Below are 26,907 nucleotides of genomic sequence, written 5' to 3' on the forward strand. Positions count from 1 at the left end.
AGCTTATTGTTTATTTTTCAGCTGTAAATTTGTCCTCTACAGCACCTTGACTCCAGCATCTAAGACAAAACCACAAGGAAATTAGGAATTGTAGATTCAGGATGAAATCTCCATTCTTCTCTGATGCTACCATGTGCTCAGACTTTGTCCTGCAAAGGGCCAAACCTTGCACTTACTTCCCAAAGTCAATTCCTCAGGAATTTCTTTCCTTTCCTTGCAAATCCCACAGGGCACTGTGAATCCTCCTGTAGAAGAAACCAAAGCACCCAAAGTGAGAGAAGGTGCTCCCAGAACATGCCAGGATTCTCTAATTTCTCCTGCAGTGCCATGGATGGTGTTTAACTTTTATCCCTAAATGCTGCCGTGCAGCGTCTGTGATTAAATCATTACATTATTTTTTTTTAAAGTAATCCCTTGAATCTCTAATAGCATGAGAACTGTTGGAAGCTGAGTGGCCTTCTTGGAAAAGGAAGCACTGGGAGAGGCTGGAAGAGCAAATCCTTTTATTACACAGAAGGAGAAATCAGAGGAAGGCAGAAAGTACCCAAGTTCATTGGCTGTGACACTCTCAGCTGTCATGAGCCTCTGACTGTAATTTCAATCAGAAACAGTGTCCTGATGACTTTCACTGTCTCCTATCATTATGGTGCTGAGATACAAGGGTGACATTGATCTGAAAGGAGATTTGCTTCACTTTTTGATGTTGGCTTTTGCTTTGGGTTGAAGGTTTTGCTGTGAAGCCTGCCAGGATTTTCCTCTTGGGATCTTGGGAATGAGCTGCCCTGAATCCCTGGGGCAGAGAAGTGCTGTGAACGTGTGTCTGGCATGGAATGGAGGGAAGAGTGGGCTTGGCTTGAGGATTTTAGCTATTTGACAGTTGGGAATGATTTCACCTGTGTGGAATGCATCAGGAAACAAATCCCTTATGGATTAAGTGGGAATAGTATCTGTTTTCTGCTCTTCCTAGAGGTGAATTATTTGCAATTGAACTCTTTGCTTGTTTTTTCCCTCCTCTTATTCACCTGGTCCCAAGCAAACCCAAACCTGTGCTGGGAAATCACTTCTGCCAAGTGAACCCCTGAATGCTTTCCTGCTTTCTGTTGTGGTGGGAAGGTTTTCCTGGCATGGGATTGCTCCTCACCAGCACACTGTGCTCTCAGCTGGAGCCCAGTGGGTGCTGCAGATTTTCCTACCTGGTGGAGTGCAGCATCTCTCCCTTCAGACCCCCAGGGAGCTTTGTGTGTTAATGGGAGGGGAGATGCTGTTTCTTCTGAGCTCTGCTTGACAGCTCCCTGCCCACATTTCCAAGTCAATAGGGCTCTGCCTGCCTAAAACTGCAGCTCTGGCATGAGCTGGCTTTCACCAGAGGTTTTCAAGGATTTCTCCTAGGAGGTGTTGCTTTACTATAATGCATGTTTGCTTTTATTAGCATGAGAAAGCTCCTTTTTTTTTTCTCTTTGTGCTTTGAAAGTAGGAGAACAAGTGCACAGAAAGAAAAAAGTGTCTTTGCTGCAAATTGATTTTGCAGTTCAGGAGGATTTGCATTGCCTCCTTTGGAGGAAGCTGTCATTTCCAGTCTCATCTAAAAACAAAGTGCAAGCTGCTTTCCTTCCCTTCCTGCCTGCCCAACACTCCTCCCAGAGTACAGTTGCTACTGTACTTCATGCTTGACCTGTGAGCTGATGAAAATTTCAATTAGCACAAAACTGGTTTCAGCCAGAAAGGTGGCACAGTCATGTAGGAGCTGTAGTAGCTGAAGGAAACACACAGTGGCAAAAGCCTCAAAAAATAACTTTTAATTTTTAAGGGGTGTTCTCAGCTGTAGCTGCAAAGCTCCAGTCTGGGCTGTTCTGTTGGCAGTGAGGGGAGTGATTTCATTGCCTGGTTGTGGGTCTGTGGAAAAGTCAGGCTCACAGCATTCCTCTGTTACTGTGTTATCTCCTGCTGGAATAATTCCTCTGATTTCATTAGTTAAGAAAAAAAGAATGGATGTCTGGCCTTGCCTTTAAGAAAAGGAGATCCAACAGCTACACGTGGGGGGATCAGACTGCTCTTACATCTGTGAATGTGCCTGTATAGAAAGCCAGGAACCTTTTTTTAGGTTTTTTTTTAATGGTGATTTGTAGAAATGTCATGCAAAGTGCACTTTATATTGCAATGAAGACATTTTATATGAAATTTCACCATGGTAATTTTAATTCAACTTTGACTTTAAATACCTCAGAGACTCGCTAATTAAATTTCTCAGACTTCTGAAAAATATTTACACAAGCAATTTATGCTGCAGGGTGAAGTATATCCATACCTTAAATCCAGATTTTCCCCTGAATGAGGGATTGTTGCCTCACCAGAACTGGGGAAAGGTTGGACAGAGATGAATGTAACCATAAGGATTGCTTCCCACTCAAGGAAAGACTGAATTTGTGTCTAGAGACCTCAACTTCTCTATTACAGGAGCTGCTGAATGGCCTCAGCTGCTGCCCAGTTGGCCCAGTCATAGAATCATAGAATCATAGAATCATAGAATCCTAGGGGTTGGAAGGGACCTCAAAAGATCATCTAGTCCAACCCCCCCTGCCAGAGCAGGGCCCCCTAGAGTACATCCCCTAGGAACGTGTCCAGGTGGGTTTTGAATGTCTCCAGTGAAGGAGACTCCACAACCCCCCTGGGCAGCCTGTTCCAGGGCTCCGTCACCCTTACAGTAAAAAAATTTTTTCTGATATTCAACTTGAACCTCCTATGCTCCAATTTACACCCATTACCCCTTGTCCTATCACTGGTCACCACTGAGAAAAGCCTAACTCCATCTCCCTGACACTCACCCCTTACATATTTGAAAACATTGATGAGGTCACCTCTCAGTCTCCTTTTCTCCAAACTAAAGAGCCCCAGCTCCCTCAGCCTTTCCTCATAAGGGAGATGTTCCACTCCCTTAATCATCTCAGTAGCTCTGCACTGGACTCTTTCAAGCACTTCCCTGTCCTTCTTGAACTGAGGGGCCCAGAACTGGACACAATACTCCAGGTGTGGCCTCACCAATGCAGAATAGAGGGGGAGGAGAACCTCTCTTGACCTACTGACCACCCCCTTTCTAATGCACCCCAGGATGCCATTGGCCTTCTTGGCCACAAGGGCACATTGCTGGCTCATGGTCATGGCCAAAGGTAAACTGAGGAAAGAACAGTTTTACATGGAGTGAGGATGGCCTGAAGCAGGACCTGTGGGAGTCAGGGTACCCCATCTCTGGAGGGGTCACTTTGGCAATGGAATTGCAAAGAGGGGGAATAGAAGGAAGAGAGAGAAAGGAAGGAGAGGAGAGGACCCTTAGAGAGCTGGGCAGAGCCAGTGAGGTTATTAAGTTTAATATTGTACATATTGAAGGACTGGTTTTCTCAGCTGATGGAGGTCAAAGTGTATCATCAAGAAAGAAAAAAGGTCCTTACATTTGTGGAAGAATAACCTGTTAGAGACAAAAGGTCTCAGGAAGTCCCCAGGCAGCCCTAGAAGGCTGGGAGGATGTCTGGGAGGATGAGCTGAGCAGGGGGAGCTGTGCTGTGACCTGGCTAAGCACTCTTGTTCTCTTTAAATCCTTGCAAGCTTGTATTTATTTATTTAATTTGTATTTATCCACATGTGTAAGAACATCCATAAAGGCAGAATTTGGCTGCAGGGAGTTCAGGCTGATGTGCTCCTGCTGGGGGGAATGAGCACCTCAGCACTTAGCTCCATTTCCTTGTAAGCACCAGGGCAATAACATTACAACTGGAGTTTAATGCCATGTTCATCAGAAACAATCTACTGCTCACAGTTAACCTTTATTTCTCGGGTTATGAAAAAGCTAAACCAGGTATTGATTTCCACATGGGATTTCCTTTGGAGCCTTTATTACCAGTGCTGCTCAGAGGTGTTTTGTGCTTAGGGCAGAGCTGCTCTCCTGCTGCTCTGCTGCTTTTCCTGGAGGCTTCTGTTTGGAATATCCAGAGCTGCAAAAGGGAGCTTTATGTGCAGCAGTTGTGTAAGTTGTATTAAACTGATTGTTTTATCAGATGTTCCAGTTCTTTAGCTTGCTCATGCACATTTTCACAGGAAGCAAGTACAAAAGGGGGGAGTTTTATTTAAAATTCCTTGTCTTAGAGTTAACAGATGATGCTCTGCTGGGCTGAGTCAAGTCCAGCAAACATTAGATGGGTTGAGCAGATAGACCAAAATGGGTACTGATGAATTACTTATTAAGTTTAAATACCATATTTTGACAGAAACATTGCTTAGTTCCACACTGCTGTTAAAAACCAAACTCTGGCTTGAAACTCTGGCAAACTCTGGCTGAAAACCAAACTCTGACTTGAAAGGAGCCATCCCATAGAGCAGGTTGGAATATGTAAGGAAAAGAAAACAAACCCCAAACCCAACAGCAAAGTATTCAGATAATCTAGTTTACAGGAATCATGTTGGTGAAATAACAATAGGGAATCCATTTATTTATTTTTCTCAGGAAAACCTGAAGACCTCATGTTCTTTGGCAGCGAGTGCCCAGGAAGGAGGCTTCATGGTGGCAAATGCCAGCAGAAAGCTACAGACAAACAGGTCATTTGTACTGATTAGAAACCACATTACCCTCATTTTCAGGCACTGTGTGTGTGCAAGGCCTTAAGAAATATGGTCCTTGTACTCTGATTCCCCAGCACAGTGATTCAGCTGCTGGATGGAGGAAACAAACCCAATCAAGTCTGTCAGGTGCTGTGCCATTATGTGGGGCAGAGTGATGGTCATGAGACATTATTAAGCATTTATAACTAGCTCTGAAATGGTGTGAAAGCACAGGGTGTGACCTCCTGAAGCTTCAGGGGGATTGAAGATTAGGATTTTATTTGGAAAAACTGAGAGTAGACAGGGATTATTTGTAAAAAAATGGGTTCTGGTGCTGGCTGCCATCTCCTGGGCTTGGGAGATGCTCCTGTGCCTTTCCAGCTTCCACTCAGCTTCAGGTAAGATCTCAGACAGAAGTGGCAAAAATTGATTTTCCATACAGTCAGCACTAATATTAAACTGAGCTCTTGGTCTCAGCCCCAGCTTGGGGACAAGCAGTGGCTGTCACCCTGCTGTGCCCTGCATGGCTGGGGACATGTCCTACCTGTGTCAGTGTTTGGCTTCTCTTCCCAAAACCAGTACTTGCCAAACTGGGCTCCCCAGCTCCCTACTTATGTCTCAAAATCTTATCCCAGGGAAAATAACTTTAATACTTCCCTGTTTATAGAGTTGAATGTTTTACTGCTGTTTGTGCTACAGTAAAACACTCCACAGCCTTGTGTATATGTGTCTTTATTATTTATACTCATCTGTCACATTTTGTGTGGTTTGAGAAACTGAAAGGCTGATAGATGACAGAAGTGGGGAAGCATAATAGTTGCAATCATATTTGAAACACATAATTTTTGTGATTTGAAGCTGTTTAGCTCACCGAGAACTTTTACTTTACATGAGTCTCCCAATAGTATTGATAAAGTCCTTGGCTAGATAAATAATCATAGAATCATAGAATCATAGAACTGGCTGGGTTGGAAGGGACCTCAGAGCTCATCAAGTCCAACCCTTGATCCACTCCCCCCGTGGTTCCCAGCCCATGGCACTGAGTGCCACATCCAGGCTCTTTTGAAATATCTCCAGGGATGGAGAATCCACCCCTTCCCTGGGCAGCCCATTCCAATGGCTGAGCACCCTCTCCAGAAAGAAATTCTTTCTAATGTCCAACCTAAACCTCCCCTGGCACAACTTGAGACCTCTTGTGCCCTCTTGTCTTGCTGAGAGTTGCCTGGGAAAAGAGCCCAACCCCCCCCTGGCTCCAACCTCCTTTCAGGGAGTTGGAGAGAGTGATGAGGTCTCCCCTGAGCCTCCTCTTCTCCAGCCTCAACACCCCCAGCTCCCTCAGCCCTTCCTCACAGGACTTGTGCTGGATCCCTTCCCAGCCTCCTTGCTCTTCTCTGGACCTGCTCCAGCACCTCAATCTCCTTCCTGAGCTGAGGGGCCCAGAACTGGACACAGGACTCAAGCTGTGGCCTCCCCAGGGCTGAGCACAGGGGCAGAATCCCTTCCCTGGACCTGCTGGCCACGCTGTTCCTGAGCCAGCCCAGGATGCCATTGGCCTTCTTGGCTACCTGGGCACACTGCTGGCTCCTGTTCAGCTTCCTGGCAATCCAGACTCCCAGGTCCCTCTCTGTCTGGCTGCTCTCAGCCACTCTGTGCCCAGCCTGGAGCTCCCCATGGGGTTGTTAATACACAGACTTCTCTTGCTAAATCTCCTGAGAGTGGAATTGCATCTTAAAAAAAAAAAAATCTTCATGCCTATGTGCTGCAGTCTATTTGGAAGTATTTTACCATGGCAGGAAGAATGTCTTTCTGATTTGGATCCTCATTTTAATCACCTCCAGCACGTGCATCAGAGGCTGTTTGTCTGAGATCTGCCAACATCCCAAAATAGGTGATGGGGACAGAGTCAAGTGAAGGTTATCTTCTCCCTGCTACTAACAGTGGGATGTCAAAAAGCTTGTAGGGGAAATGCTGTGGATAATATTAACACCTGGAGTAAAATGGTGAATATTCCTTCATGAATATTCCTTCTCATCTTTTCCAAACATGAGTGACTCTGAATGGCCTGGGGAGGTTCAGGAGGGAAAAAAAAAAAAGGAGCAACCGCATTATTACTCTTGTAGCAGTATTACAGTTTGGGTTTCACTGGGATAAATCTCAACCTTTCTTAGCTAAGTAGTGCAGGAGGGGGTGTTCCTACTTGTGCCATGGAAAAGGGCAGTGGTGTTGGTTCTGTGTGGGCCTGGAAGCTGAGAGGGATGGAGATCACCATGGTCTGAGCAGTCCTTGTTGTCACTGTCACCTGCAGTGTCCCCTGAAGCAGGGCACGGAGCTGGGAGCAGAGGAAAGAGGCAGGTGGAGCATCCCTGCTCCCCTCCACTCTCCAATTCCTCACTGTGATCACAGAATCCCAAACTGGTTGTGTTGGGAGGGACCTTAAACTCATCCAGTTCCACCCCCCCTGCATGAGCACCTTCCCCTAGAATATTCCTTCCATGAAGATCTGGGCTGTGCAGGAATTAGACAAGGAGCAAGTGTGACAGCTTTTAAAAGGGAACCAAGCAGCTGAGATTTGTGCCATATTTAATAGGGCAATAGAGTTTCTCTTGGAAGCAGCAGACCAGTAATCTGGGAATTTTGGCTGTCATCCTGTTACTATTTATGAGCAATTTTAATGTAGTAATTACGTGTAAGGAAAATTCTTCACTGGGTTGATGAGATGAATGCAAATTTCATTTTTTTTCCTTGTTGAGTTGTCCAATATTTTTATTACATGCTTCTGGAAGCAGTGGTATACAATAACAGAACCTGGAACTGCATTGCTCCTTAGAAATCCTGATAGTTTGAAAGATTTGTCCATTCTGAGTCAAAGGCAGCTCATTAAACAAACAAATGAGCTGTCCTTAGAGCAATCAGTATTTACTATTAACTGAACAGCACTGTAAATAATGATTTGCAGGTAAGAAACCACAGATAAGAATTTGCAGTGAATTCAAATGACTTGACTTTAAGCCTGAGGCAGAGAAAAGCAAATATAAAAATAGAAATGGAGGGGAAAGGGGGAAAAAGAAAATGGAAGAGGAGGGGATTGCACATGCAGCATTTGTTGTTGTGTGTATTTTAAATCATTGTGCCAAGGAAAGGTTTTCTGCAGTTTTCTTTTGCCCCCTCCCTGGTGCAAGGGATGCTGCATTTCTCTGTGTGAGAACAAAGGAGGATGTGGGATTCCTGGGAAAAAGCAGGGATCCAAAGCAAGCTCAGAGCCTGCTGCAGCACAAGGGCTCAGAAAGCAGAGCTGAGCTTTTCACCAAGGTCAAAAATTGGCAAAATCTTGCACTCACCAGACCTCAGGAGAACATTGGGTTTGGGCTCCAGAGAGACAGAAACCTGCCCTGAGTCTCCAGGTATTGCCCAGCTTCCTCCTTTGTTTCTCTAAATCACCTCAGCAGTTAAATTGATCATTTGCTAGGAACTGGCACGGGATGAGAAATTTGGGATTGGAGTTTCATTATCATAGGAGGGAAGGATTGTGCTGCCTGAGGTTGGGCTACTCAGCTGCAGTCAGAGCTGGGATGGATGGGGTGTCTGGAGGGTGTCTGGTAGTGCTCACTGTTTATAAGGGCATGAAAAAATAGGACAAGAAGTGGTGGCTTTAAACTGGAAGAGGGGAGATTTAGGTTGGACATGAGGAAGAAATTCTTCATCATCATGAGCGTGCTGAGCCTCTGGCCCAGGTTATCCAGAGAAGCTGTGGCTGCCCCATCCCTAGCAGTGTTGGAGGTTGGATGGGGCTAGGAGCACCCTGGGCTGTTGGAGGTGTCCCTGCCCATGGGACAAACCCAAAAATCCCAAAGCAGTCTGGTATTCTGTGCTTTAGGAAGGGGCTGGGGATTTTTTGGGTGCTGGAGATGCTGGAAGGTGGGTGATTCAAGCAGGGCCTCTGCAGTTTCAGGGGAAAAAACCCAGGCAAACCAGGCAGAAGTAAAATGCAGCTGCAGGGAGGTTTCCTGGAGTCCACAAGTCCACTGCCAGCAGTTCCAGAGCTCTGCTGGTGCTGTGTTGGTATTCCAGACAGGAAAAGGAGCAAGGAGCTGGACAGGCAGGGGCAGGTGGTGCTGTTCCACATGATAAAGGATATTCTTTTTATTTCTTCTTCCCTCTACGTCCCTTCATTAAGATGGTAGGTTTAGTTAAGGAATTAAGCTGTTTTCTTGCTTTTTCTGGATTTTAAGCTGAATCTATACTTTGGAAGATTGCTACCAAAAGGTGCTTCCTACTCCTCACAATCCTGGCTCCCCTGCCTCCCCTTGGCATCCTGGCATGGGATGCTCTGCTTCCTGGAGCTGTCAGAAGCTGGGAGGGGGGGAGGGTGGCTTTGTCCCCAGCAGTGTCCCATCTAGGCAACTGGGCTGGTGAAGGGATCCAGCACAGATCCTATGAGGAGAGGCTGAGGGAGCTGGGGGTGTTGAGGCTGGAAAAGAGGAGGCTCAGGGGAGACCTCATCACTCTCTACAACTCCCTGAAAGGAGGTTGGAGCCAGGGGGGGGTTGGGCTCTTTTCCCAGGCAACTCTCAGTAAGACAAGAGGGCACAAGAGGTCTCAAGTTGTGCCAGGGGAGGTTTAGGTTGGACATTAGAAAGAATTTCTTTCTGGAGAGGGTGATCAGGCATTGGAATGGGCTGCCCAGGGAAGGGGTGGATTCTCCATCCCTGGAGATATTTCCAAAGAGCCTGGATGTGGCACTCAGTGCCATGGGCTGGGAACCACGGGGGGAGTGGATCAAGGGTTGGACTTGATGAGCTCTGAGGTCCCTTCCAACCCAGCCAATTCTAGGATTCTGTGATCTGCAGGCAGCAGGGCTGGGGGGATTTTTGTCAGCATCAGCTGTGTGGGGCTGTGTGGCTGGAGGGGTTGCTGGCAGCATCCCTGTCACCCACACCTGGGCCTGAGAGTGAGGAGGGCTCCGTGGCTGAGGGAAATATTGACTGCCACAAAACAGAACTTACTGATCTTGCCCGATTCTGCCTGCTTTTCACCCAGGTACAGCCTGAGGGTGGCAGGTCCCTGTCCTTTCTATCCCCCCCTTCTGCACTGTCCTCCTGGCTGCCAGGCACTAAGCAGATTAGGTGGCTTCCAGCACCGAGCACTCCTTGCTTAAGTTACTTATAAGACAGCTGGTTTTTAGCCTCATTTCTAAACAAATGAGGCTTATGTGATTATAGTGTCTGTCTCTAGTCCCCTCCTTGGCCAATTGCAATCTTCACCCAGGGATTTTTGGTTTTCAGAGACGTTAACTTGCAGAAAGTTTGTTTGGTGAACCGGGGAGCGAGCGAACTGAACTGATTCTCCTGATGCCCCTGGAGAAAGGAGCACAGCACAAGGTGCTGCTCATCTCCCAGACCTGATGCAAGAGGGAGCATGCAGGGTGAAAGGGAAATCCCTGCTCCATGCCTGTGTTTTGCCCAGCTCTGGCAAACTGACCATCAGGAGCAAAGTGTCCCGGACAGATGTGCGGTGGCTGCGGGGCCCGGTGCTTTCCCTGCTCCAGCTGCAGCTGTGCTGGGTCAGGGGGAGCATCCCACTGCTGCCTGGGTCCCTGCCCACCCCCTCGTGCTCTCAGTGATCCTGGGATTGCTTTTCTGATCCCTGATTACCCTGGTGGTATGTGTAAAGGCAGCAGAGCTGTCTGTGTGAGCCAGGCTTGGGCTGTGAATTCCTTGCTATGGGTGCAGAACCACTCCAGGCAGAGCTCAGTGTGCTGTGCAGGGCTGAGCTGCCTGGGTGCTGGTCCTTTCCTCCAGCAGAGTAGCCTTGTCCTGAAAATTGCTCTTGTCAAATTATCTTGACAGCTGGGGGCTAAATTCTTTGGAGGCTGATGTCCCCTCGTGCTGTGTGTCAAAGATGCACAGGGTCCAGAACACATCTTGTACCAGTTACTGTTCCACTGGGGTGCTCTGAATGCTGCTGAGCACTGAAATCCTCTGCGTGTCCATTTCTGCAGAATTCTCTCTCCTTTACCCCCCCTGTGAATGACACTTAAATGCTCATTACAGCTGAATGTGTCTCCTCTTGGCAGCCCCCTGATATTTTTGCCTCCTAAGGCAGAACCTGAGGATGGATAATGGATTGTGGAAAAAGTCGTTCTGGGATTATGGAAGGAAAGCAAAGGTTTCATGTTCTGGTCCTGATTAATGAACTAAACTAGATTGTGTCCTTTCAGATACATAAATGGAAGATTAAGGACATATGAGATTTATGAACAAGGTCATTAGTGTTCCAAATTTCCCTCATTAGGTCTCTTGCATTTCTTTCCAACTTACACAATTCTCATTAGAGGAATTTATGAACTGGAATGACTACAAATACACAGTATTTGAAACCATCTCTACTTTTAATTGCAAACCAAAAAGTAATTATACTTCTGTGCTATAATGGATTTCTACTTCTGTGCAGGTATTTTTTGGATAGAAATTTGACAGAAGACCTTCCCAAAGCCAGGTGGGGGGGAGTGAGAGGAGTGGAAATTGTACCACTTAGTCCAATTTACTGTTCAGCTGCAAATCCTGAAGCATCACTTTAATTTAGTAACCTTGTTAGAACCAAGTTGCTATTGCAAGCTCACATGGCTGATTTTTTGTTTTTTTTTTTCCTCACTAGGCTTTCAATTTCATGTCCTCACATCTGATTTGAAGTGAGGGTGAAAGGAAGCAGAAGGTATCTCTCATCCTGTTTGGGCTCCTTGTTTACAGAAGAGTGATGGAGATGCTGTTAAGCACAAAAGGGATCACCATATGCCTGTTTTTCTTTGTATTGAGTTTGGCAGCAGCTATTGAAATACCATTATCAGGTGAGTTGTAGCTATTTACTGAACACTTTGCTGCTTTGTTTTTGTAGCCCTCGTATTTTTTAAACATTTCCCCAAAGCAAAAAATATTAAACCCTGCTTTGCAGTTTTATCTTTTGAATTTAATTCTGCCAGAGCGTGGCCTTTGGGAAATTCAGGTGTGATAAAGCATAAGCCACCTTTTTTGGGTCTGTTTAAATGTGTAGTGGTAAACTTGTCTTATCTCAGATACTTGGTGTTTGTAATCCAGGCCATGGCTTAACTCTGAGGGTTTGGGTTTGTCCTCCACATAAATTCCTCCTTCTGGCTCTGAATCTCCCTGAATCTCCATTTTATTTGATGTACTTGGAGCCTTGTCTTCCAAGCTGCCTTTTCAGCCTCTTCAGGAGCAGGTGGAAGTCTCAGGGCCTGCAATGGTCCCCAGAGCAGAATTTCCTGTGCCTGGCATCCTGCCCTGGGAGCATCTCCTTTATCCTTCTCTGTCCAGGATGCATTCAAAGTGCCTCTTTTACATGGTCAGTGTGGTTTCAGGGCATGGGTAAAATATGAGATGAGGCTCAAGGGGGATGATCCAATAAAAGGCACTGGACCCCACTGCCTGGAGTAAAGCCCAGACCTCCCAGGCTTTGCTTTTTTCAAACCTAAAAGGACCACAAGGCTTACAAACTACAGGGATTTTGGGGGGAAAAAGGAAAAAAAAAAACAAAAAACAAAGCAACACTCAGCAGTATTTGGTTTTGAATTAATGATGGTGGGAATAATTAAATAAACATACAAACCTAAGGAAAAAGAAACTTAGGATCTCTGCAGGGCTTTGGGTGCTGTGGGCTCAGTGTAGGAGAATTCCAGTGTCAGGGCATCCTGTGGGCCTGCCAGGAGCCCTGGCTGCAGAGGAGGAGGCCATCAAGCAAGTGGGCAGAATATTGATTTAAAGCTATCCAAACTTTTTAGGTTTGGAAGTAGCAGTTTTTCAGAGGAAGGTACCACTTGTCCTTGTGTTTAAGTAAAGCAAAAGGGGAGCTGGGACTATAGTGCAAGACAAACTGGGCATCCTCTGCTTTTAAGTACCTACACAGGGGAGCCATCCTGCTCTTAATTTGCTTTAATGAAGCATTTGAGATTTTAATAAAAAGGAATTATGTCTGATCAGTGAAGCTGGTGGGCCTGGAATTGTTTGGCTTTGAGACCACACAGTATGGCAGACACCACGTTCTGCTTCAGCTTGGAGCTTCCTGAACTTAAAAGAGAAACCAGAAGAGGATGTTAATTTTCTTCCTGGCTGTTTAGAGCAATGTGATGATCCTATTATCCCCAGCTCCACTGCAGGGAGCATTCTCCCTTCTGCAGCTCTGTCACACAGGCACTCACAACACTTTAATTCCCTAAGAAAAGAAAGAAAAGGACAAAAAAGTTAGTGAAACATCATTTTGTGACCATGGGACTGGTAAGGGCTCTTTTCCCCTGCTGTGCCCTGGAGGAGGTATTAAGTTGTCTTTGCAGTCCATGGATTTCCTGGCAGTTTTATCTAGGATGCAGTTTGCTGCTTCATGTGTGTGTAGCTGTCTCTGGATTTCAAAAGCCAGGTATTGACTGAATAAGTTCAGCAGTCCACATTTCCATGCTTTGCCTTTGGCTTCAGCAGGACCCCAGCTCTCCTCTGGCCTGGGGCTGGTCACACAGGGGTGCTGGTGATGCTCAGGAGGGTCTGGCTGAACCTGTCCCTGCTGTCACTCCTCCCTCTGCCCACTGGGTCAATGCAGGGCTCAGTTTTGGGAGCTGGGAGTTCTGTCAGTGCCAGGAAGAGGAGGATGAGCACCTTCCCAGGAGCAAGGCAGTCTTGGTGTTGTCCCCTTCAATGAAAGGGCCCAGGCAGAGCAGAGTTTTGCTGAAGTGGCATTTTAACCCAGTTCCTCTTTGTGTTCAGTTGTGCAGCTCCCAACAATCACAGAGCAATCCCACACCCAGGTTGCCTACCCTTTTGATGAGGACTTTACAATGAAGTGTGAAGCTAAAGGGAACCCCCAGCCCAGGTGAGTACTGCTGATCCCTACAGGACCAAGCAGAGATGGAGCTTGCTTTTAGGGTTTGCTGGTTTGGTGAAGGGAAAGGGACCTGCTCACCACCTTCAACCAGGTTTTGGGTTTCCATTTTGGCCATTCAGCTTTTCTTGCTGGGTCACTTCCATTCCCTCTGTGAACAGAGAGCAAGATGCCTTTTCCTTCTTGGGAGATGTTCTGTTTTCTCTCCCATGTGCCAAGTTCACCCCATGATTTAAAAGAGCTTGGCTGGGCTGGGCTGCAAATGATAGGAGGTGAGGAATGGGAACCAGAAGGTCCCAGCTGCCTGCTGCCTTTTCCCCAGCAACCCTTTAAAAACAAACAGTAAATCCTGTATTCAGAGATGACATTTGCATTTTATCAGATACCTGGGCTGTGCCTGGCATCATTGTGGCCGTGGTGATGTTACAAATATGCACATGAGGAGTTCTTCAAATCAATATCCAGAGATGAGCTTCATGCATTTTACACCAATGTAAAAAGGAAAAAAAAATACTTTAAATGAAAACATGATTCACAGAAATGTAATAATAACAGAGTAAAAGCTCCTCCTGAGGCTTTCCCTACTGGATGGTGTCTAGGCTGAATTAACAGCTGGTTTGCAAGTCATTTTTAATCCTTAATCCTTCCTTTCTCTTTTTCTCTGAAATACAGTTTAAACTTGCCTAAAAAACTGCAGTATCTATTTTTATATCAAGGTTATTTTATCAATTTTAATTGAGCTCTGAATGAAGATTTTTAGTAGTAAAAAAAATTTCCTTTATGTCACTGTTTGCCATCAGATCAGTGAAAAGTTTTCTGGGGTGTGTGATAGAGCAGGTTAGGCCTTAAGAATTCTTATTCCTCTCTTTACAGTCACAATGCAGTTTGCATCAGTGAAATGCCAAAATCTACATTTCTTTTAACATTAATTTGTTCTAAAATATGGCAAAATGTTGAAAAAGATAGGAGTTCCACTAAATGTATGTTATACTGTAGTTCAGCCCAGTTTCAAGCCATCAGACTTGCAGATCAACTCTGACCAATACTTCAGCACTCATCAAAGTTACAGTAGCATCAAAACTGGAAGTGATTTACTCTCAAGACCAGGAGAAAGCCCAAGTCATCTCCATTTCTCCTGGGTTCCTCCATGAGAAGAGCTCCTGCTGGCCTTTGGCCATCAAAGAACCTCCTCTCCTTTTTCACAGCCCTTTTTGCTCTTCTTTTCACTGCATGGCTCCTGCTTTCACAGATGTCTCTGATTTTTTGTCCTTGCCTTAAGCTTGGCATTCTTATTTCATGTCACAGTCAGTTATCCCAAAATAAAGTGTCCAACAGAGACGTGCCAGGGGCTACCACAACTTCCAGTAGCACCATGGTAATTTTCCTACTCAACTCTGTCTTCTTATATCAAGTTTTTCATTTTATTTTAATAATGCATTATTGGGCCCACACTGACCACTGGTTTGTGCCTTTTATTGCTCTCTTCTGTCCCCTGTCCTTTGTAACACTTGTATTATTTTCCAGCTTCAACTGGACTAAAGATGGGAAACCCTTTGATTTGTTGTCTGACCCAAGGATAACTACCCTGAACAACTCTGGAACATTTGTGATACAAAACCATGGAATCATCTCCCATTTCCAAGGGAAATATCGTTGCTATGCATCCAACCTACTGGGAACTGCCATGTCAGAAGAGATTGAGTTAATTGTTCCAAGTAAGGGCTTTTCCTTTGCTTTTATTTTGGTTTTTTAAGGGGAAAACTTCCTTTCCTCAAACTAAATGGGAAAGAATTAGTAACTAAGGTGGTGTGTGGTGAAACAGGGGTGAATGTTGGATGGAAAAGAAAAAAATCAGTGTGCTCCTTAGAATGATTTCATTTCATTCCTGCTTTTGAGGACAGAAACCAGATCTGACTGCAGGAGTTCAGACAGTTCTGCTGGACTATCAAGCCCTTGCAGGTTTCCAGGTGCTGGTACTCAGGCTCCTTACCAACTGGAATTAATACAAATGCAGCTGGGTAAATAACATATATGTTTTCCTGGATATATTCATTTGGAAAACATTTATTGTTTACTTTTGCTTTCTGCCCCACTTTGCCTCTGGAGCAGGAGTTAGTGGGCAAATTACTCTAAACTTTTTACTAGCCATCTCAGGAGAGCTGAATCCTCAGTGGTAGAAGATTATTATTTGTTTTGACTTGACTATTTAAATGCCTTTAGAAAGCATTTGCTTTGCCTTTGCCATAAAGCCCACTAGAATTCTTTTCTGATTTGTATTTGCTTAGAGCCAATATTTGCTCTTTTGAGGCTTCCTCTTCTAATGCTTTTCTCTTTCTGTAAAGAAGAAAACATAAATATTGATGAGAATTGTAGTCTGGTAAATTCTCCACCTAATCTGGGCAGAGACATTTTGCTTGAGAGCTGATGCCAGCACATCATGAAAATGCAGAAATTAAAATAGTTGGGGAAATAAAAGAAGGCAGAAAAAATGGCTGAGCAGCTCTCCTAACTGCAGCATGGTGATTGAAAGATATTAGCTGCTCATGAGAGAGGGAAATAATGGCATAGATAATGTAATAGTTTTGGAAATGAATTAAAAATTAAAAATGCAGTAGGCAATAAAGGAATAGGAAGTCATTGTCAGAGAAAAAAAAAATTGTTTGAGCCAAATCCCTTTGGGGAAGTGGTGTAAAAGGCACTTTGTGAATTTGGGGGAAGTCCTGAGTTAAGAGTTATCTAATCCTGGGGAAATTTAATTGATAAAGGATTAGGGATCATGTGATGCTTCCACTTTCCAAACGTTTATTGGAAAGCAAATGCTGTCAGGAGTGGTAAGAGTGTAATATTTCAGCTTGGCAACTCTGACTGAGTGCCCAGAGATTGGGAGGAGAAAATGGTCCCATCTCAGAGCAAGGAGCATGGAAGCAGAAGCTGGGGGAAAGGATGGGAGACACAGCAGCTTCTTACTGCAAAACAGCAACTGATGCAAATGTCTCAAAGCTCAAGGGGAAGAGATCCAATCAACTGTGAGTTCATTAGTCTGATGTCAGGAGTGTTCAGGGTTTGGGATAAATACTTACAGGGAGAATATTAAAGAGCTGGAGCTGAATGGGAAATGAGCTCAGAGATGGGGCTGTGGGAATGACTGATCTTGGAAATGTGTCCTTCCATCATTAGCACAGAGGGCAGAGAGGGGGAAATGGGTGATTTTAAGGACCAAGGTTAGAGGGGTGGAATGAAATTTGGAAGGAAATACAAAGTTCAGGGTAATGATTAGGATGAGATTGTTAACAAGCAGCTTTACTCCAGTGAAGGTGCAACACCTCCAGCACCAGAACATCTTGGTACTCCATGGCTACTGAAACAAAAAAGATGCTTAAAAATGAAGAACAAGTTTGTGACTGTATCTGAGGTTGGTGAATCTCTACTCACAGCATATAATTTTTGCTTTTAATAAAAAATTGCCTATACTAGCTTGAGCAGATATCAAATAAACTGGGGGTAGGGAGCAAGAAATGAATTGGGAAGCTACAAACGTGGTTATTACCAAAGGCAAGAGGAATTTTAGTGCTAATACATGCAAAGCCCTAATTCCAGAAAATAAATAAGTGGTGCAGATAATGTACTAAAGGGATTTACCCAACTCTCACACCTTTTAAGGCACATTTACTTTTATTTGTGCTCTTCTCTTGTAAATCTTTTGATTTCATGGTGCAGTGTAGATACTGTGAATTAAATCAGGATTCAGAGAATAATAGAAGACACCTTTGATTTTCTTAAGTGCTGGCTGGTCAACAACTCTGCTGAAGTGAAGGAGAGCTCTGAGGTGCAGATCTGCTGCAAATGAGGCAATCAGGGACACAGAAGAGTTGGGGATAAATCACCTCTATTCACCTTCAAGTTTTGCAGCAGGGCCTGGGACATGTGAGATCACTCTGTGCATTCATGATAAGAGCCCAGAGCTGGCAAGGCTTTTTACTCACCAAAAATGTCCTTGGCAAGTCAGCCTGCCAGGGAAAGGAAGGCAAACCCAGCCAGTCAGACTGGGCCAGGTTTCATCATAAATTACATTTCCATTGCAGAAGGAGAATACTGGGTCTGTAAGGAAAGTAAAGCTGCTGCCTGAAAGGGGAACAAAAGGCTGTTTACTCACAGTATTCATTCTAGGAAAGCAATGGAAATGTCAGCAGATATCATCACTAAATCTCACCTACATAATGAAAACCCCACAACTCCCCTTATAGATGATGACATTGAGGAGAGAGGGGAAGAATGGGGTCTGAGGAGCCCTATATGTTCACATTGTTTCCAAAGTCCAGATTGGTACAAGATAGATGCAGCATGAAAATGAATTGAAATGGTGAGAACACAGAGCTCAGCTCCCCTCCTCCTGTCTTTAGGGAATCTGTTGCTTGAATTGCTGAGTAGGCCCAGTGCCAGAAGAAGGAGAAGAAGTACAGTTTAAACTTCTTTAATTAACTCTGGTGTAAAAGACTCTTCATGGTAGACTGTGATAAGATTTATGCTCACTATTTATGCTCTAAAAGACCAAAGATCTGAGGGTGGAAACATGGACTACCCATAAAATAGCCCAGTGTGTAGCTGTGAATATTCTGTAGTCATTAAAGATACTGGGCTGATGCTGAAATAGGTGTCAGAGACACTCTTTGGGAAGGCAGTTCAGTATTATTGGAAAATTAAACAAAAGAGAAACTTTTTTTTCTCTGTGGGCAGTGGGAATAAAACTTTTTGCCTCCTAAGCCCACTCTCCTACACCTTTGACAACTTTTTTTCCCATCTAAATGGTTGGGATCACTCTGACCATCAGCTTGGAAAAGGTGATAGAGATTTCCACAGGAAAAAACCCATCACATAGGAGCTGCCTGGAGAATGAGTGGGCTGACAGCCTTGCTCTTCCTGGCAGCCAGGCTTTCCTAACTTTTTCAGCTTAATGCAGCAATTAACCAAAAAATCCATAAATAAGCAGGATGGTACCTCCTGAATGGTTCAAAGGCTGGAATGAACATTACAGATTTAACTGCTGCTCGTGCTCCATGGAGGAGAATAACAAGCAACACCCTGAGATGCCCCCTGGAAGCTGCCCAAGCTGCAGTCAATATAAATCAGGTGGGGAGTGAGTGCAAGTCACGTAGATGATTCTTGGATAAGTGGGGCTGTTTGCTGCACGAGCTGCTGATCTGTATAACAAATCACTCAGCTGGTAGTTAAAGTGGTAAAGAGATGGGAATTCCCAGGACAGTGAAATTTCTTCACTGTTTCCACTCATTCTTGCATTGCTGAAGGATTTCTTTGAATGGAAGAACTGAAAAACATCCCTGAGGGGGCAGGCTAAGTGATCATCTGGCCCAGGACACATCTCCAGCAACATCCACAGGGAAAGTTATAAAAACAGACCTGGTGTACAGTGATTTTTTTTTTTTTCCTGCAGTAATTTCCAAGTATATTTGCTACTTGCTGATTTACCAAAGTGAGCTGACTCCTGTTTTACACCAGGACACAGGGGTCTTGAAGACTTGTATGGTTACATGGAGAAACCCTCTTCCTTTGGTTCCATTTCTCACATCAACTGCTATAAATTGTTGACCTTGATCCAGCTTTATCTTTGTGAGGCTGCTGTAGGCACAGGAGGACAAAAACAAGGCTGATGGGTACCTGAGTACATCTGGAGCAGTCCTGCTGGGGACTGGATTACCCCAGCTCTGGGGACTTCTCAGTCTCTACAGCTAAACTCCAAGTTAGATTTTAAATTGCATTGTGTTGCTCTCCCTCCTGTTTTAGTTGAGGTGATCTATTTTCTGAACTGCTAAGAAGCAGGAGGGAGTGTCCCAGCCTCCTTTTTGCCAGGTTTATTTCAACCTAATCTCAAATCCAGTTCAGTCACTCTGGGGATTAAACAGAGCCTGGTTCCTTCCACAAATGACCCTGGACACTGAGAATCTTTCCTTAAAAGATATTCTACAATTCTGTTTTTTGAGTGCTCTACAGCATCCACTTTACAACCTTGTCAGGAAATCACAGTTGGGCAGCAAAGCCCTTCCCAGGAGTGTTTTGGGAGCTTTCTATGTCCCAGGGGAAGTCCAAGGTGTGGGGTTTTCTCTTCCTTATGGCCGTTTCATCCATGGGATTGCTCGTTCCAGGAGAGCCATCCCCCTGGATCTTCAGCCAGCCTTTCCCAGGGTCAGGGAATAATCTTGTTCTCCCCCATGTTATGGATATGGGGGAGGTTGTGCTGGATTTTCTGTCCTTTCTCATGACATCTGTGTGTGGGGAACTGCAGGAAAGATTGACACACCAGTTTTATGGCCTCGCTGCAGGGAGATCAATTGGGTGTAAATTTTACAGTGGCCACGTGGTAGCCTGAGAACTTCACAGAGGATTAAACACCCCCGTGCCACAATTCATCTTGGATGATATTTTTGGAGTGTAATTCAGCTCTGATAGTCTCTGTGATCAGCCACAAATCAGCAGTGATTGGTTCTGGAATAGCCACTGATTAAAACAGAACATTGTAAAAAAAAAAAACCAACATAAATATTGCCTACTTATACATCCTGAAGACAAATGTTAAAGAGCCAAAGTCTAATGTGATGTGAGCTGCTTGGTGTTAATAAATCTCCTCCTGCAGAATTCAGAAGGTTTTTTTCTTCTCTTTGAGACCAGGGGGACCCTAGCAAGAAAATGTGCCTTGCAGAAGGTTTGACTCAGGAATTTATCATAAAAGTTGAGGTTTTCTCTCTTGCAAAACTTCAAGGGTTCAAAACACTCGAAGCTATGCATTGAGGGGTTTAACATGTTTTCCATGAAAACAGGGAAACTCATGTTTTCCATGGTTTTCACAATGATCAAAAGGGGAAAAAAGCAGCATGGAAGAGCCCAGCAGCTCTGAGCACTTGTGGCTCAAGGACTTACTTGAGGTGGAGGACATTTGGGTTCAATTTGCTGCTTCCCCTAATGAAGTCCAGAGGCAGACATCTGGGCACACACTGGAGATAAATGCCTGCACTGCCAGTTTATGATTTATGATTTACAGACCATGATTTTTCACTGTCTCCTGGTGGGACTTACTATATTTTTGCATAAATCTGTGTTTACTGGCTATAGAAATTGACTGAGAAGACCAAAGGCTATGGCATTGGAGACACAGATTTAGTTGTGTGAGGCAGAAAAAGGGTTTGAAGAAGAGTTTCTGTTGTCTTAGATGAGTGATCTCATTGTTTGTCTATGCTCTGGTCTGGTTTTGTTTAGACAGAAATCCCTTATCCTTCACTTGATCCAGCTTTCTTAAAGTATGACAGTGATGTGCTTTGGGGAATAAGTAAGCTTTAGATCAACAAACTGACTTTCTCCTACTGGAAACTGTAGTTTATTGAACATGGATCTGAATGGATAGTTCTCTGTGTTACCTGAAGTTTCACCTTGAGTGGGTTATACTCATTAGGTCCATTCTCCCTCTCCTAAGAATTCATCATGTATTAATAATCCTCCTGGAGATAAAAATCTATGCACAATCAGCATCATAGTGATTGCTTCCCTTTACATTTACTGATCCTACAATGTACCTCAAGGTCCTGGCCCTGGATTTCTCACCCTCCTCCTTGGGTTTGACTCCTGGGATGTGACCCTGGGACTGTCCTGATTTCAAATTGTCTGGTTTTGTATCAGATTTCCCACTTGTGCCTGAACACCAGGGTGGCAGTATTTGCTGTGCCAGTTTATTCTGCACACCCAGCATCCTTTCATTCCTTTAATTGCTGTTAATTTTGCTGGTTCATGCAGTTGCCTGAACGGAAACTTTTGCCAGTTTGAACTTGCCTGAACCAAAAGCTGAAGACAGCGTCTGCCCCGAAACTCTCCTGGCAAAATTTCTTGAAGGAGTGGTTACATTTTGCAGACAAATTTGTTTCCAGCCACCTTGGAGCTGCAGCCTCCCAGTGCTTGGTTTGGGGTGGGCTCCAGCCCAGCTCCACTTCCCCTCTTCTTGGATCAGCTCCTTGTATTTCAGGCTTCTGAGACCAGTCAGGTTGCCCAGGTTTGCCCAGTGTGGTCCAGGCTGTGAACAGGCTGCTGGCATTGGTGCTGGTGTCACTTAATGGTGGTTAAACAAGTCCTTGATTATTTAACAACTCCATTAACTATTTCACTTGTATTCAAGCCCAAATAGTGCAGCCCTGTCTGTTCTTTTGTGCAAATTCCTCTCTCTGCATCCCCAAGGACAAGCTTGCTGAGGAAGGCTGCAGAGGATGAGGAGGCAGGGGAGTCTTTAATCCAGAATTCTGCTCCACCTGAGATGGGGCAGAACTGGAATAACTCCAAGCACAAGGCAGAGCAGCCACATGATGTCTGTCCTCACCTGCATTGACTTGCAGCCACTTTTCAGCCAAGATTTCCCAGAATATACAGCATTCCCAGGCTAGTTTGGGATCTCCTGTGACCCCAGTGCTTTCCCCTGACCTTAGCCTGGGGCTCTGCTTCTGTGGGGCTTTGACTTATCCCTTCCAGACAGTGCAAACATGGGAGCCACAGAAAATGGTTGAAAATAAATTCATTAAAATAAAGCCCAAGCACAGCTCACAGACATCACAGAGCAATGGTAAACATCAACCACTTGGTTGCCTGGCTTACAATACCCCAGTCTGGGCACTTTCTGAGTGATGAATGCCAGCAGAGGTTTCTTACTCTCAGTAAAATGCATCTTTACTCTGTATCACTTTGTAAATAGTAGTAGTAACTACAGGCAGAGAATGCAAAGGATGATGTTAAGGTAAATATTTTATTGAGACCTATGTTAATTGGGAAGCAAAAGGCAAAATTTCAAAAGGTGGCAGTAAAAGAGGAACTTCTTTGCTCTTGCACAGGTGTACCCAAGTTCCCAAAAGAAAAAATTGAGCCCCTTGATGTGGAGCATGGTGATTCTGTGATTTTGCACTGTAACCCCCCAAAGGGCATCCCACCTCTGCATATCTATTGGATGAATATTGGTAAGTAATCAATTTTTACACAGTTCATCTGAGGAGACTCAACACATTTCTCTTCCCCAGCTTCATAATTGATGGGACTGTAATTGTGTGAGTGCTGAGGAGGAGGGTCTGGGTATGGAGAAACAACAGTGATAAATGGAGGCTGGTGATATGGTTTTATTAAGTTAAATTCTAGAGTGCCTTGGCACAATTTATTATTAAATAGTAGATATCAGAAAGCTTACATATCAGGTAACAACTCTACCAGTTATGAGGATAGTGACAGTAGAGAGGATAAACTGTGTCAAGACATTGTTTTTGTCATTCCTAGTTTCCTTTTTTCATCAAGTAATGGTTGATTTATGATACACACCCAATAGATTTGTTTTTTTCTTAGTATAACTATGATTCTATGATTCTATGATGATAACGAGTTCCCTGTGGGTTTCTGTCACCTTGTCCTTCAGGATTTGTCTCCTGCAGGAATTTCTAGCTCTTGGGAAGAGCTGGAGGAGCTCAGGCTGCCTCCATGAGATGAGGGGTTTGTTTCTGGTGTGACTTACAGAGGGAAGGTGCCAGGTAAACCTCTGGATCTTGTGAGGCAGCTTCTCCACTCCTGACACACACAGTGAGCTCAGCCCTGTGGATGGATCAGCCAGGAGGCTGTGACCCTTCCCTGCTGGAACCTGGAGCTGGAGAAGAGCAAAGAGACTGACCAGGAGGGGAATGGTGACCTCCATAGCATCTCCAGAGGCCTTTGTGTCAGGGAGAGCTGCTAGAAATTTCATTTCACCCCAGCAGGAACATTTTACTGAGTGTTTTTCTTTTATTATCAATTTTTCCGTATCAATTATTTTTCATATATTTTATATATATATAAAAATACATCATACTTGTTATCAATTCTCCATTGGACATTGAATATTGGTAAATAACCCATTGCTCATGCTGGGTCTTCTGCCTCTTTCCCATCACAGTTTTATCCTGGATCTGGAAGCAAGCAGATGACAGGGGAGCATTAGCAGTCATGTTGGTGAACCAGCTCAGTATCATTTCCATATCATAATTATTTTCTCTTGCTAGATTTGCAGCACATTCCACAAGATGAAAGGGTCTCCATGAGCCTGAAGGGAGACCTCTACTTTGCCAATGTGGAGGAAAATGACAGTCGGAGTGATTATTGTTGCTTTGCTGCCTTCCCAAGGCTGCGGACGATCGTTCAGAAAATGCCCATGACACTGAAGGTTTCCCGGTGTAAGTCTGCACAGGAGGAGTTCCCTGTTCTCTGGTGGTTTTTTTCCTTTCTTTTTTTTAACTCCCCAGTTGTCAGTGAATGCAGATGTGTGTCCCTGTGTCCCTGTGTTCCTTCTCTCTGAAGGAAATGCACGTTCCTCTGCTTATTCCTGTGTTATTAACCTTCCTCCAAGGGCTAAATTCAACCCGTAAAAGCTTTTTGCAGCTGTTGGGCCCCAAAATTCCCTTGTTTCCTGTTCTCCCTGCAGGGAAAGCTCACGGTGCATTAGGGAATCCTGCTTCTCTTGCAGACTGATGGATGGGGCTTCACTGGGGCTCAAGGATTTGTGTGACCAGCTGCTCCCAGGGTGCAGGGCTGGTTTGGTTGGGGTGCAGCAATGCAGTTGGGAAGGGCAGGATGCTCCAGGTCTTTGCAGACTCCTTTGAGTAACACAGGAGGCATTTCCCATTGCCTTGCTGACATGTTGTGGAGCCAGCAGCACATTTTATTTCTTTATTTAACAGCTCTCTCTTCCCATAAGCTTTGAGAGGCTTGTAGAAAAGGTGATTTGGGTTCTGCCCCTGAGTCCCACTGGGGCAGCTTGGGTTTGCTCTGCCATCCTCACACACTCTGTGTAAATTCACCCCTAATTCCAGCTGCACAAATCCCCTGGCTACAAGAAATATACAGTGTTAGAAACAGAGGAAAATAATACAAACATCCAAGCAAAACCCTAAACCCTAAGGCTTCTGGGCCATGCTCACAGCTACCTTAAAACATCAGAGCCTGAGAGGAGCCAGAGGAGCTAAGGCAGCTCATACCAGCTGGAGATCCCTCCTGCTTTGCTTGACTCTTCTGGTTGTAAATAGTTTGTGGTATCACTTGGAGCCTTTGCTGAGGCTGCCTGAGCCTTAAATCAGCCTTCTGTTTCACTAAGACTTCTGACCTTTCAGGCTTATGCAGCCCAGAAAGCCAAAGAGATTTTTCTTCCTGAATGGCTGCTGAATACTTAATATATGAGTTTAAGAGTTTTTTTGTTGGCATAAAAAGATAAAGGATTAGTAGTGGGTCTGTGTATCTTAATACTTGCTTAAACCATATCTTGGAGGATAATTGTGAGAAAAATATCAAAAAGAAAGTGTTGGTCTTTGGAGATTCTCTTAAATGAGTCCAATTCCACACACAGATTACAGAAAAATGAGATGGGATTTGGTGGTGTGGCCACTGATAGCCCTGGCAGTGGCCAGCAAAGCCCTTTAGGACAGGTACCTTGGCACCCAAACCCTGGGCAAAGAAATGAGACACAGGCTGAAAGGTTTTTGTCAGCTCAGCTTGATCCTGCCCACTCTGCTCCATGCCAAATCCCTGTCAAGGGATAAAATAAAAAATAAAATAAATAAATAAGTAAAAGGGCTAAATACAGGCAGTAAAAAGGACTGGATAAATTTTATAAAATTTCTTTATAGTGGATAATTAGGGCTTAGTGATTTACTTTCTTTTTATTATACTAGGTAGCTAGGGTGAAATGATGATTCTATCACCCCTGAAGAATTTCATGGAATAATACATACTTTTAAAGAATTTTGGTTTAATTTTCATAATTTTCATAAATTGGTTGTTCATCTGTTGCTTTTCTTTACGTTTTGATTTGCTTCTTTCTTTTCCTGGAAGAAATTGTGGGGAGGGCTTGGGGCATGATATTGGGGCATGGTTTGTGGTTTTTTTTGGTTGATTTCTTGTTTCTTTTGATACCATATCAACTGTGCATGTCTGTGTTTGGTTGTCACTTTTATTTATTTCAGTTAAGCATGCTAATGACTCAGGCTCACCTAACGCTGCTGTTACTAAGGGTGAGTTGAATCCATCTGTTATTTAGCCTTTAAACTGAGAATCTACCAGCCCAGATGAGCTGTGAGGTCCTGCTGCTGCTCAGGAAAAAAAAATAGAAAGAAATAAAGAAAAAAAAAAGAAAGAAAAAAAAAAAGAAAGCACAAAAGACTTTTTATTGTGCTGAGATGGATTTAAGTGGTCCATGGAGTACAGTTTGCTCACCTTTTACTTTTTGGGAGAAATCTGAAGGGTTTTTAACAAAGAGGTAGTTTTCTTTAGAATAAAACATTTCTGTTTTATGAGATGATGTAAGCTGGGAGGCTGATGTTGGGGTTTCTTGTCACTGGTTCAGAGCAGGAGCCAGAGCTGGGTGCTCCCAGTCTCCCTTTAAGATCCTGTCATTAGGTAACCAGAGCCTGAAACCAGGAATTCCCATCCAAAGGGTCATCCAGGTGTGGATTTGCAGAGCTTTAGGTGCTCTGTGTTACCTGTCCCCACCTCCAGGGCTGCTCTGGGGAGGATGGGGATGGATCTGTTGGTTCTGATCCTGAAGGTCACCCCAGCACTGCCACAAAGTGCTGCTCATCCTGGGGATTCACATCTTCCTTTGCTTTGTGTTCTCCTCTTTGGGGAGCAATTTCCTACAAATATTCTGCTGAGGTTTAGGCAGGCAATGTGGATCTGTCAGGAGGCCACTGGTAGCTGCTATTCCTGCCATTCTCCACCCAGTTAATTTTGATTAAAATATGTCAAAATGATAGTCTTGGGTTTTGAATGTAGCTCTTGACTCTGATTTCTTTGGTTATACTGCTTCTGAAAGCCTCTGTGTTTTGAAATGAAACTCCTGGAAGGTGTCTTTTTGCTGGAAGAGCCCTGAAGCTCTGGAGAGGGGCATTCTCCTCAAGTATTTTGGGGCAGATAACTCCAAGAACTGATCAAACCTCTATCTGCTGATGCTGAGCCTTGTGAGGGAGCCAAGCAGGGCTGGTGTGGAGTGACAGCCACTCCCAAACTGGTTTTTCTCTGGGAGAGATGTCTGAAGTCCTGCTGCTGCTTGGGAAAGGGACTTCTACCTTCAGGAGGTGGGGGGCAGATGGAAAATGTGGGAGTGAATCCAGAGGCACCCAAGTGTTTTGCTGCAACTCTGAGCACTGGTGACACAGATCCACGGAGCCAGAAAGCAAGGGGAGGGATAAAAAAGAAAATGAGAAAAAGGTTCAGAGAGATACATGTGGTCTTTCAGCAAATCATCTGTAACTGACTATTTTTGAGGAACTGCTGCCATTTGGGGACTTATTCATTACTGTGCTAATTGTTATGATAGTGATAACTGGATAGCCATTTATCTCTGGGCATATTTCATCCTGAAACCCTTGTTTGCCTGGCTGGAGCAAATGG

General features: G+C 44.5%; 1 protein-coding gene across 11 annotated transcripts in view; it reads left to right on the forward strand.

Annotated features, from left to right (window-relative positions):
* CHL1 (cell adhesion molecule L1 like) overlaps positions 1-26,907 on the forward strand; it is a 124,196-nt gene that overhangs the window by 57,694 nt on the left and 39,595 nt on the right. For 6 of the 11 annotated variants that reach the window (XM_071756335.1, XM_071756334.1, XM_071756344.1 and 3 more), the window contains 6 exons: positions 11,242-11,431; positions 13,353-13,458; positions 14,992-15,182; positions 22,344-22,466; positions 23,529-23,699; positions 25,482-25,529. In XM_071756335.1, the coding sequence (XP_071612436.1) occupies positions 11,341-11,431; positions 13,353-13,458; positions 14,992-15,182; positions 22,344-22,466; positions 23,529-23,699; positions 25,482-25,529 (730 nt within the window). In that variant the 5' untranslated portion in view covers positions 11,242-11,340. The remainder of the gene's footprint in view (positions 1-11,241; positions 11,432-13,352; positions 13,459-14,991; positions 15,183-22,343; positions 22,467-23,528; positions 23,700-25,481; positions 25,530-26,907) is intronic. The other 5 variants (XM_071756341.1, XM_071756338.1, XM_071756339.1 and 2 more) reach the window with 1 other exon arrangement.

The sequence above is a fragment of the Heliangelus exortis genome, chromosome 12 (genome assembly GCF_036169615.1).
Source record: "Heliangelus exortis chromosome 12, bHelExo1.hap1, whole genome shotgun sequence".
Taxonomy (NCBI): domain Eukaryota; kingdom Metazoa; phylum Chordata; class Aves; order Apodiformes; family Trochilidae; genus Heliangelus; species Heliangelus exortis.